The 12,756-nt window shown below is 51.0% G+C and overlaps 1 protein-coding gene across 1 annotated transcript in view; it reads right to left on the bottom strand.

The window, feature by feature from the left end:
• Positions 1-7,450: 7,450 nt before the first annotated feature.
• Positions 7,451-12,756, bottom strand: part of IGSF21 (immunoglobin superfamily member 21) — a 269,151-nt gene continuing 263,845 nt past the window's right edge. Inside the window, exons 7-10 of the mRNA XM_030912584.1 lie at positions 9,537-9,622; positions 8,936-9,128; positions 8,510-8,548; positions 7,451-7,679 (exon numbers count right to left, since the gene is read on the bottom strand). Of these exons, the coding sequence (XP_030768444.1) occupies positions 7,609-7,679; positions 8,510-8,548; positions 8,936-9,128; positions 9,537-9,622 (389 nt within the window). The 3' untranslated portion in view covers positions 7,451-7,608. The remainder of the gene's footprint in view (positions 7,680-8,509; positions 8,549-8,935; positions 9,129-9,536; positions 9,623-12,756) is intronic.

The raw sequence follows: 12,756 nt of genomic DNA, 5'->3' as shown, positions 1-12,756 counted from the left end.
CCGTCTCTGTGGATCTCTGAGCCTCCCGCTGCTGGCTGCCCACTCTTCTCCTCTCTCCCTCTGCTCCCTGGCCTCCTCCCACCTCCCCTTCTTCAGCTCCCCTCCCACTCCCTTTCCCTCTCTTTCCAGGCTCCTCCTTCCCCTCCTCTCCCTCTGATTTTCCTTCTCCCTGCCTCTTGCTTTCATTTTCACAGGCACTGCAGTGCTTCTGGGGTGACTCAGCCCCTGACCCTGGCCCACCCTCAGCCCTGCCTCTGCCCCAGAAATGTGCAAGTCCACGTTTAGGGGTCTTTCTGGGGCTACTGGCTCCCGTCGGCAGGAGTAGAGCCCAGGGGGCCTCGTTTTTGTTTTCTCAGCTCTGTGTACACTTGTGCATTTAATAAAACCTACAGCTTTTCTGAGGTCAGGGCAGTAAATCTAAAAACCCTGCGTCACTGTCTTGTGAGGGCAGCCAGTGCCTCTTGGATGGGAGCCACAGTTCACTGCCCTGCGTCTCCCTGCAGACAAGGTAACCGTGGCCCAAGATGAAGCTGGCTGCTGGGTCATAGTCACCTGTCAGGGACGGGGCCTCCAGATCCTCTCCTGCTTGGCCAAGAGCCCTGGTCAGGGTATAAGCAAGAGGGATAAAGGTCTCCAGTCTGCGGAGGTGACAAGGCCAGTGGAGCATGTGACTTCCCTTGGGGTGGGGGCTGTTGGGCCCCAGAGGCACAGTTCCCCAGTGCTATGGAGAAGACGGCGACCTCAGACTCTGGTTCTCTTACAGGCTCTTGGCCAAATGGTCCACCATGGAGTCAGCGCCAGCCCTCCTCCCTGGAAGGGGCAACTTTTCTCCTGGAAGGAGCAGCAATAGGATGAGGGGCATGGCTTCCCCGCCTTCCTGTGTCCAGAGTGATGGGGAGGACCCCAGATGTTCACATTTGAAGAGCCCAGGCCAGAGAAAGGATAGGCCTGTCTTACAACCACCACACGCAAGAATGCTAAGTAGCAGCTGTGGGCACTTCTTGTTGATGAGCCCAACTCTGAGGGCTGATTGCCCAGGAGGCCGGGGCTGATTCCTGGGCTTGCGTGGTAGGTGTTGGTGACAGTGGCCCCCTTGAGACCCAGCAGGTGTCTCTGCAGCTACCTGGTCTTCTGGGCACACCTGCAGCCAGCAGGGATCAGTGGGCACCTTGGGCCATCCCAAGGGGCAGCTGACCAGCCCAGGGGGCCTCTGCACAGTCAGAGTATCCCTGGGGGAATCTGCAGATGGTGGGCGGTGACCAGGACTCATGATTGGGAAGAGCCATGGGCTGAGGTGGAGTTTCCAAGGGATTGGGAACTTGGTGCTCTGGCCAGGCCCAGCAACCGTGTGTTTGGCCAGTCTACCTTTTTAAAGACGAGGTCTGCTCAGGTGACAATGCAAACCTAACCAGAACTTGGGACCCTACTCTGTTGGTGGCAGAGTTGACTTTGATACTCCTTCTTGTCCTTTAAGGCCTAGCTGCAGTGTCAGCACTTCTGGAAGCCTCCCCTGATGTCCTTGGGCAGAACGGTCTTTCACCCTTTCTGTGCCCATATTGCATCCTCTTCATACTTTTATTCTGATATTTATCACATGGAATTGCAGTGCTTTCTCCCCCAGGTCTGTCATTCCTGATGGATGGGAGCTCTTTAAGGGCAAGGCCTGGCCTGCTTGTCTTTGTGCTTCTCCTGCCTGGCATAGAGCCTAGCTTGGGTGATGCTAAGGGTTTGTCCAATGAGTGAATGAGCATGTGGATGAATAAATGAGCATCCATCTCCCCGTTCGGGCTGGGCTCTGTTTTGCCCATCGCCCTCCCGCCGCTTCTCAATTTCAGGTTGAATAAGCCACCAATCTCAGCCTGCTCAGGGCTCAAAGTCCTCAAATTCAAAGCCCAAAGCAGGCAGCTGCCCCACCCCTGTAGCCCTAGGCCTCCCAGCTGGCTCTCTTCGGGCGTGTCCTCTGCCACTTTGCGAGGTTCATCCACTTGCTGCTGAGATATTAATGCACCTCAGGGGTCAGTGGAGCCCAACGCCCATGCTGTGAATGGAGCAAGGCAATTCCAATTTCATGCCTACATGGGCTTCCCTCTGTTAAGACAAAGAGCAGGAACACATCTTTCTTTTTTTAAAAATTTCTTCCAGAAAACAGGCAAAGGTATTGTGCAGTAGAGGCTTATGTAGAATTGCCAGCAGGCAGTAAGGGGGAAGGTGGTTCCCAGGAGACAAAGCAGGGCTTTAGGGAAGAAGGAAGTAGAAGGAGGAGGCAGGGGGTACTCTGTGGTTGTTGCCTGCTGATCAGGCCTGGGTGTTTATACACTGATGATTATCTGAGAGCTTTCAGCAACTGAAATCATCTACTTCTGTCTTGCTATCAGCTTGCAAAATGTAGGCATACAAATATTTATTGAATAAAATCATTTGTTATATTTTTGTTATAATGTGTTTATATATGTGTGGGTATATGTGTGTGTGTGTGTATTTTTTTTCTTTTTTTCTTTTTTTTTTTTTTTGAGGCAGGGTCTCACTCTTTTGTCGAGGCTGGAGTGCAGTAGTGTGATCATGATTCACTGTAGCCTCAACTTCCTGGGCTCAAGCAATCCTCCTACCTCAGTCTCCCGAGTAGGTGGGACTACAAGCGCATGCCGCCATGCCTGGCTAATTTTTGTATTCTTTTTGTAGAAACAGGGTCCCACCATGTTGCCCAGGCTGGTCTTGAAATCCTGAGCTCAAGCAATCTGCCTGCCTTGGCCTCCCAAAGTGCTAGGATTACAAGCATGACCCACTGTGCCCAGTCATGTTATTTTTAAAAGAGAAATTGCTGCTAGGGAGCACTTGGGCTTCCTAGCTTAAATAAGAGTATGCAATATGGTGCATGGGGAACCAAGATTCCTGAACATCTATTTTAGAATATAGGGTCATGCAGATTGCAAAAAAGGGACTCTAATTCTGCCTTCTTTCTTGTATTTGCACACTACGAATGTATGAACTTTTCAGCTCCTCCCATTAAAATGTGGAATCTATTTCTCCAGCCGTGGAATCTGAGCCTGCTTTATGATTGCGTAAGCCAACAAAAATATAGCAGAAGTGCCAGTGTGCAGGTTCCCTTAGACCACCAGAGGCCTGTGTGCTTTGGCTCTCTCTCTCTCTCTTGCTCCTCTGCTTCACTGGGTTATCTTGCTGGGGGATGAGAGACTCCATGGAGCAAAACTGAGTTGTCCCAGCCAAGGCCATCCTAGGCCAGCTGGCCACCAGCTGACCTCTAGTTGACTGAGGATGCAAGAATAAGCCTAGCCTGGATTAGCCAAACCTGGCCCACATCAGCAGCTGTCACCTAAAGAGACATAATAAACAGCTGTTATTTTAAGCCACTACATGTTGGGGATGTTTGTTACACAGCATTATTGTGGCAGTAGATAACTGACCCAAGAGTCATAAGACAGTGTTCCTATTTCATCTGCAGCTTTCATCATACTACTTGACTCCTGGTGATGAGTAAATATATGTTGAGTGAATTAGTGTGCTTTTGGAATCACTGACCTAACTACTTATCTTTTCCCAAAATGTACACTAAATCATCCTAATGCTAAGCCTTTGCTCATGCTGTTCTCCTGTCTAGAATATTCTCCTCTGTTTTCTGCCTGGCGAATTTCTATGTTTCCTTCAAAGTTCTGTTCTCTCTGGCCTCCTCTGACTCATCCTTCTCCCATTGATGCTTCAGCGTCCTGGGAAGATCCTGGTGCCAAGCGCACATCACAGTTTGACTTCCATTGTTTAGCTGGGTAAATGCTTTCCCATTCCAGGACTGTGAGCTCCTTCCTTGCATCTAGCACAGTTCTTGGCTCATAGTAGGTCCTTGGGAGGTACTGATTCCTTCATTCATCATTCATTCACTCACTCAATAATTACTTATTGAGCCATGTGCCAGGTTCTGGTCTAAGTGTGAGGATACAGCAGTGCACAATACAGACATGGTCCCTGTGCTCATGGGACTGACGTTCTGGCTCAAGGTAGGGGAAGACTGCCAATAAATAAACAAGGAAGTAGAAAAAGCGTAGAGCAATAATGCATGCCTTGCAGAGAATTAAATTGAGGGTGGCACCATGGAGAGGGGTGTGGTGGTCAAGTAGGTCTCTCTGAGGCGGTGGGAGTTAAGCTGCCATCCAAATGGCATGGAGGAGCCAGCCCTGCAAAAGAAAAGATAATTCCAGGTGGAAGGAACAAGTAGAGGAAAGGTCCTCAAGCAGGAGTGGACTTGAAGAATTCAATGAATGGAAAGAGGAGTGTGAATGAAGCAACAGGAGAAAGGGAGTGGGGATGAGACATGTTAGAGGGTCAGGCACAGCAGAGCACATCCTGGTCAACCTGTAAAGGGCTCGGGTTTGTTTTCTATGTGATGGGAAGCCAGGGTTCTGAGAAGGAGGGCGCTGTGGCATGACAGATTTAAAAGGATTCCGCTGGCTGCTATGGGGGGGACTGGACTGGGGGTGGGGGAGGAAATCTGAAGACCAAATTGGAGGCTGAGGCAGTTTTCCAGACAAGAGGAAGCTTTGTCTAGGTTGTCAGTGGGGAAAGAGAAAAGGGGGTAAATTCCGGATGAGTTTTGAGAGGAAAGCCAACAATCTATTGGGTTGGATGTGGAAGAATGAGAGAAAGAGATGAATGAAAGATAACAGTGAAATGTTTGACCCAAGCAACCGGGTTGATGGTACTATTTCTAGAGAAGGGGAATGCTAGGGAAGGAGCATGTTTTGGGAGGGAGAAAGCAAAAATTGGATTTTGGCCACATGAAGTTGGAAATGCATATTTAATATCCAGTAAGGTAGGGGAACCACATTATGAAGTTGGACATCTGAGTCTGGAATTCCTAGGAAAAGTTAGGGAGTCAGAAATTTGAAAGTCAATGTGGAAACTGATTGAAATGGTCATCCAGGACCTGACCTGTCCAGGGCCAAATGGGCTGTGAAGACCACAGGGAGATAGAGCCAATGCTTAATTCTCAGCTTGGTATGTCTGGCACCTGGAGTTTTTGTAGGGATGGCCCTGATTCCTTATGACATCTGCACTGCCTGAGAGAGGCACAGATGACTCAGTGATGTCTCTGCTGGTTGGAAAGGGAGGAGAAGCACAGGGCTTCTCCTGTGCTTCATGCGGCAGAAGTGATGAGAGCTATTCCTGGTGATGGAGCCTCCTCCCAGTCCTCCTTCCTCTGGCCACTCTGCCCTAGGCAGAATTCATTCATTTCCATGGGATGAAATAAATGATGAATAATTTCCATTCATTTTATTTCATGGAAATGAATCATTAAATGGGTCCCAGCTTCTCTGTGGCAGATGCAATGCTCTGGGATCACCATTCTATTTCCTTCTCCAGGGTACACAGGAAAACTGCATTTCCCAGCTTCCTTTGCAATCAGATTGGGCCATGTGACTACTCCTGGCCAATGGAGTATGGACAGGGGTGATTTATGTTCTATTAGGCCTGGGCCTTAATCACATCCTGTGTGATCATATTAGTTGCCCAACTCCTGCTGCAACAAATTGCCACAAACCTAAGTTTAAAAGAATATGGCAAATTTATTCTCTTACAATTTTGGAGTCAGAAGTCTAAAATGAGTCTCATGGGGTTAAACATGTTGGCAGGGCCAGTTCCTTCTGGAAACTCAAGGGGGATAATCTGTTTGCTTGCCCCGTTTGGCTTCTAGAGCCTGCCTGAATTCCTTGGCTTGTGGCCTCTTCCTTACGTGACTCTTATATCTTGCTTCTGCCATCACATCTCCTTCTACTGCCTTTTACCTTCTTGCTTCCCTCTTATAAGGACGTTGTGATTACACTGAGCCCACTTGGATAATCCAGGCTGATATTCACATCTCAAGATGCTTAACTTGATCACATCGGTAAAATCCCTTTTGCCATGGAAGGTAACATATTCACAGGTTCTAGGGATTAGGATATGGACATCTTCGGTGAGAGGGCATTATTCTGCCTACCACAGTGACACTCCAGCCTTCTCTTATCCTCCCCTGGGGATTTTGGAGGCTGTATGTTCCAGGTGATGTAGCTACAAGATGCAACAGGGCTGCTTAACCTGCTTGGGCTTCTCATGAGCCCAAAATAAATCTTTATTATTGTGTTAGGCTGTTCTTGCATTGCTATAAAGAAATTCCTGAGACTGGGTAATTTATAAAGAAAAGAGGCTTAATTGTCTCATGGTTCTGCAGTCTGTATAGGAAGCATGGTGCCAGCATCTGCTCGGCTTCTGGGGAGGCCTCATGGAGGTTTTGCTTGTGGTAAGAAGGAAAACAGGAGCAGTCACGTCACATGACAAAAGCAGGAGCAAAAGAGAGAGTCAGTTGGGAGTGGGGAGGTGCTACACACTTTTAAACAACCGGATCTCATGAGAACTCACTCACTCATCACTAAGCGGATGGCACTAAGCCATTCATGAGGGATCTGCCCACATGATCCTAACACCGCCCACCAGACCACACTTCCAACATTGGGGATTACATTTCACCATGAGATTTGATGGGGACACAGGTCCAAACCACATCAATTGTGTTAAGGCCGTAAGACTCTGGGCTCAATATGTTACTGTAGCAGGGCCTATCCTATTCAGACTGCTTACAATCTTCCATGGGCTCTTCTTGGTGAATGGCAAGTCTTGACCATGGCTCAGAGGGGCCAGCCCCACCCCTCTCCAAAGACTCTTGGCCCTTCTCTCTGAGTTAATAGCTGAATGTCCTGACGAGTTTGTAGTGGTTGAGTAGAAAGTTCTGAGAAACCTCTACCACTGACATACATGTGACCTTGACTGATGTCAGCCTTGGCCATGTGACTTGCTTTGGCTAAAGGAGTGTTCATGGGCATGACACAGGCAGAGGCCTTAAACGTGCTTGAATGGTTTGAGTTTCTTCTTGAGCTTTGGTGATGTACCATAAGAGGATCAAATGTCAGGTAGTCACTTCCCCTTTAGTGTGGGCCCCAGACAAACACCCATGACACCAACCAACCCATGGAGGAGGCCTGAACCCAACCCACAGCTTGGAGTCCAGCCCAGTTGACCTGCTGCCTGAAGCAGAACTGCCCAGCTGAGCCCAGATTAGATCAGCTGAACCACTTTAACCTGAACATGAACATAATTACAAATGCTTGTTGCTGCATGTCATTGAGGTTTGGGCTGGTTTGTTACACAGCATTATTGTGGCAACAGCTGACTATTATACTTAGCCCAGAGGAATTTGGCTTTCTCAAGTCTCTGGCCACATTCCACACCTGGATGCTAGGACTTGAGTGAGATAGTGAGCCCCATGTCCACTGTTCATCTGGGAAGAGCATGCCTTCCATCTCCCTTGCCATTCCCCTCTCAGTGCCTGTCCCAGTACTGAATGCCAGGAGGAGGGGCCCGGTTGCTGCTACTGAGTAGATAAAGAATGCAGAGCCACAAACCGAGGTGGGGAAAATTGTTCTGTTTGTTTTAATTAAACCGACTGAAGAAGCCAAGACACAGACGGAAAGAGAGACTAAGAACAAGACTGGAAATAGTTTAGAAAAGAAATGAAAACCGGTCGCGGAGATGTCAGTGCCCGAGGAGTGGCCAGGGCGGGTGCCTTCACGTCAGCTCCAGAATCACTGTCAGGGCGAGCACCAAGGTGAGCCGGGTGCCAGTGGGGCCAATGGAACCTGTGCCAGGAGGCAGGAAAAGGGTCAGAGCCTGCAGACCCAACCCTGTTCCAGAACAGCAGAGCCTCCAGGTCCCCAGCAAAGACGCCGGATTTCAGCATCAGGAAAAACTGGGTTTGAAGACTAGCTCTGCCACCTGGCCACCTAACTGTCCATGATCCCCTCCCCTACCCCTAGGCTTGCTGGGCTGTGGTCAGACTTCCTAGAAGCCATGAAGATGGTGCAGTGAGGACCAAGAGTGGGAGCCTCCATTGTGAACTGTGAGATTGGCTCCATGTAGGGCGGGGGTGCGGCAGGCCTGGGAGCAGTGTCTGGGCCCCTTGGAATGGTGCTCAGGCTAGAGCAGGTTGGGGGTTGGGGGCAGCCCAGGGAGGACAGTATAAAGGGCCTGCACTGAGACATCCATCGATGCTCCCAGCCACCCCATGGAGTGGTTCAGAGCCTCAGAACGCAGCCCCACGGTCGAGGCTGGACACACCCTTCTGAAGTCAGAGCAGCCGGGCTCTGAGCTAAGAGAGCTAGATATGCCATGGACAGTGAGACCGAGCTCTGAGCTAAGAGGGCCAGAGATGCCATGGACAGTAGATGGGGCACAGTTGGCCCCAGAAATCTCAGCTGGCTGCTTTGGCAGGCTGAGTCCCCCTTTATTGCCTCAGTCCCTACCTCTGCCCACTTTGGAATCTGACTCTGCCCTGCTAGAGGGCAATGATCTGCCTGAGGGGTCGGGGAGTGACAAGGGTATGCACATGGGAAGTGTGGGGGACCACAGCTTTCTGGTGCCTCAAAAGCCACTCTCTTTCAAGCAAAAAGTCCTGAGGGTGAAGACTTACCATTGGAGTCCTCCGTTCCTCTTGGGATATTTGGGTTTTCTGTTGGAAAGAAACAGAAAGAGAACCAAAGAATGGATGGCATTCAGAGCTCAGGAAAGGAGTGGCCCTTTACCCAGCACCTGCTGTGAGGTATCACATGCAGTGTCTCAGTGCAGCCACACAACCTCCAGGGGAGCTGGATAGTATCAGCCCCCTTTTGCAGATGGAGGAAGTGAGAGAGGTTAAGCAGTTTGCCTAATGTTCTTTCTGAGTCCGAAGCTTATTTATAGTTGTAACCACCGAACGACCCTGCCTCCCAGTGGGGCCCCCTCCCAGGGCAAATTTAGGGGATTTGGGCCCCTGTTGCTTCCTCCTCCTGGGGATACTTCCCAGCCAGGACTCGTCCCTGTGGTTGTTCTCCCAGTCCCCAGCTGAGCAGCGCCATACCAAACACGATGAGCCGGGTGTGCGTGTCGGTGGAGCCCAGTGGGTTCTGGGCAGTGCAGCGATACATAGAGCCATTGAGCTCAGCAGGAACCCGCTCCAGCACCAGCTCCTTCCCGTCGAACTCAGCGCTGCCGTCCAGGAGGCGGCTCCCAACCCGCGTCCAGGTGAACATGGGCTCCGGGAAGACTTCGTTCTGTTGGCCAGAGCAGGGGAGAGTTGGGTCACAGGAGGGCCCATTCTGCCAGAGCAGCAAGGGGTCATGGGCATGCCTGGCCAGGGCTGGCACAGCATTCTCATCTGATGGGTTGCAAATGGCTGCCCTGAACTCCAGGAGGAGAGGGAGTCTGGGACTGAAGAGAATGTCTCGTTGAAGAGCTAGGTTTACTCTGAGTTCTAGATGGAGGAGTGAAACATGCATGTACCTCTTTGCCATTCCCCGTGGGAACCGATTCTCTCAATTACACATTGGGAAACTGAAACCCACTGGATGTGGCTGGGGATCGAGGGAAGGGTGTTAGAGAGGACCGCCAGGAATGCTGGTGCTGGATAGATGCCTCTACCACCCCCCACCACCCTCCCAGATGCTCAGAGAGAGGCTGACCTGAAACCCATGGACCAGAATCCTCACTGTGTCCCCGACCCGGGCTCTGCTGGGTGTCATCACAATTTTGGGTCCTTTCGGGGCAACTGTAGGGAGAGAAAGGCCAGGTCAGAGAGAGTAAGGAAAGGAGGGACAGCGTACACGGAAGAGAAAGTTCTAGTCTAGCGATCAACATCCTTGGGATCAGCTGCTTCTGTTAGAAGCTCAGTGTGCTCATTCATTCATTCATTCACACCTGCATTCATTCAGACATATTCCCTAAGCCCATGCAATGAATCAGATGCTCTCTAGGACCTGGGGAGTCAATGGTCTATATAGGACACAATTCCTGCCCTTGGGTGGTTCACACATCAGTAGGGGAGAAAGACAGACAACCGAGAAGTACAAGCCAGTACCATGAGGGAAAAGATCAGAGAGGCCCAGTGGACGGTGGGGTCAGGGAGGGAAACTTACCTGGGGCAGGTGCTACTAGGCTGCTGATGGGGAGCAGCCTATGCCAGCAGCCAGACTTGAGGTACCCCCAACTCCCACCCACGCTACCCCCTTGGGAGGTGCATTTCTGGTGTCATCAGTCCCTTTGTCCAGCTGAGTTAACTGGGCCTCAGAGAGTCATGAAGCAATTTGAAAAAGGTCACACTTTGAGGAGAGCCAAGATCAAGGTGTGGGTCTCCTCCTCCTGATTCAGTGCTGTTTCTAACAGGTTAATCTTCCCAGTGGGATTTTTCTGGAACCTCTGGGTAGGGATGGACATGGTGTGAGAAGACCACCTCCTTCCTTGTACCCAGCCTCCCTGGCTCTCTTCCCCACTTCCTTGTATCACCTCTTATTCAGTCCCTTTATATCTCTGAACTTGAAAGCCAAGATGCCCAAGGCCATGGCTATCCTCTGAACAATGCCTGAGAATATCAGGGATGGAGGAGCCACTCAGGATCATTGGGTCTGTTCTCGTCATTTCAGCTGAGAAACAGAACTCTGTGGATAATGTAGAGGCTTATCCAAGGTCACTCACAGAACCAGTTACCCATGTTTCCTGACCTTCTTGCCAGCACTCTTTTCCCCAGATTCATTCATTCACTCACTCACTCAACAATAATTAGGGAGCCAGCCATTTGGAGCAGAGCAGAGGATATGGTGAACAAGACCCAGTGCCTGCTGACACAGAGCTCCCACTTCAGTAGGGGTGAGAGTGCGTAAGCACACAAGCACATATGCAAAACAGGATGAGAGTGACCGTGCTCCATGCAGATCACTAGACCCAGGGGAGGGGGCTCAGAGTTAGTGGGTGACATCCTCAGATAGTGGTCAGGGTGCCTCTTCCAAGGAGGTGACATTTAAGCTGAGCTGTGAAGCCTGTGAGGCATATTCCAGGCACAGGGAACAGCCAGGGCATGGGACAGAGGCAGGTCAGGTAGGGAAGAGGGTTGGAAGACAGATCCCATAGAGCTTCCAGGGCCGGAGGAAGGGGTGAGGGTTTTGTTTGGTACTCTATGCTTTGTGCTACTCTGTGTAAACATCTTCTAAGGGTGGAAAAGTTTTGTCCTGAGGCCCTAGGGCTGCCCTGGGATCACCCCCACCTTTCCTTGCTGGTCCCCAGACCTCTTTTTCTGACTCAAAGCTCTCAGAACAGAAATCAGAGCAGTTGGCAGATGTGGGTGGTCTCCCAAGCACTGCCAACTTCATTCTCTGAGAATGAAATCAAAGGACTATTAATTAAACCATGAGCAAGACATCTGAAATGCCACATGGGTCTAGGGAAGCATCCATGGGAAGAGCAGGGCTTGCACCAAGGGGTAGGGGAATAGCTGGGAAGGGAAGGGCTGGTTCTGCAGCTGCATCTGCCAGTCAGTCAGGTGGAAGGGCCACTGGCCTGGGAGACCTGCGAGCTGAGTTCTAATCGTTCTGTGTGCCCTTGGATGAGTGGCTCCCCCTTGCTTTCACAAGTGTACCATGGGAACAATGATACCCCTTGCCTAACACACAGGGCCATTAGGAACATCAGGCAGTGGCAGGTTTGATGGCTAACATTTGTTTAGCGTGTCCTAAGAGCCAGGACCTATGAAGTGCCATATGCATAATCTCATTTAGCCTTCCAGCCTTTGAGATTGTCGCCATAAGGAAATGAAGGCTCAGGGAGCCCAAGTAAGTTTCTGGGTTTTCAAATGAACTCTCAAGTGCTGTAGATGTCGATTTGCAGATGGGAAACCAGGTCTAGGGCAGTCTGACCCTGGGTAATCTTGGCGGCTCTAAGTGCTGCTGGGGTGGCATTGTTGGCTGCAGCCAGGAGAGGGCGCGGAAGGGCATCCCGGTCCTGGAGAAGACTGGAGCCATGGAGGACCCGGCAGACACCTTTCCCTTCTAGGTTAGATTCCTCACTGCCCTGCTTTCTAAAGGGCCTGCCTTACTCCTTCAGGCCTGGACCTGGGCCTGCTGGTTCTAAGAGAAGAGGGAACCAACCTTTCTCAGGTGTCAAGCATGCGCTAGACTTCCTTTTAGGACGGTCACACCATTCTGGTACTTATGAGGCAAGTTACCACAAAACCCATTGTGCAGGTCATAGAACCGGCCCTCCAGGGGGGCAGTGACTTATCCAAGGTCACACTATAGGAAGGCGTGATGGCACATAGGGCTTCAGAGGGAGGCTCAGAGCCCAGGGGCAGAGGTGAGGCAGAGATGGGTGCCTTCTTCCACCCAGGGCACCCCGGCTCCTGGGCTCCTGTGTGCATCTGATCCTGGGCAGGGGCACAGAGGGTGGGCAGAGGAAGGATCTGGTCCTCCCTCGCTGCTTTCAAGCTCTATCCTGGCAGCTGCCACCAGACAAGAGCCTTTGCAGCAGATGGTCCCTGACTCCCTCCTTCACTGCTGCGTTAAGATGTTGCTTCCGGAAGCCAAGCCAGCTGCTGTCAGCCTCCCCACTCCTTCCACCCTCAGGCTCCTGACACTCAGAGCCTGGCCCATTAGCAGCTCCAGACAGTCGAAATCTGGCCCTACTTGCCTGCTTCTGACCACAATGTCTGAGAGTGCCCGAAAGGAATGCTCTTAGTCTCTGGACTTTTCTGCCTGTCAACCCCTGGACATAGAGAAAGAGTAGGAGTCCAGAGACCCAGGATTGATGCCTAGCCCTCTACTTTCTGGCTGCATGACTTGGATGAGTCATTTCAACTTGTTGGGCCTCAGTTTTCTAACCCACAAATGGGGAGAATAGGCTACCACCCTGCTTGAG

The sequence above is a fragment of the Rhinopithecus roxellana genome, chromosome 12 (genome assembly GCF_007565055.1).
Source record: "Rhinopithecus roxellana isolate Shanxi Qingling chromosome 12, ASM756505v1, whole genome shotgun sequence".
NCBI classification, from domain to species: domain Eukaryota; kingdom Metazoa; phylum Chordata; class Mammalia; order Primates; family Cercopithecidae; genus Rhinopithecus; species Rhinopithecus roxellana.
This window is presented reverse-complemented; position numbering and strand designations above follow the sequence as displayed.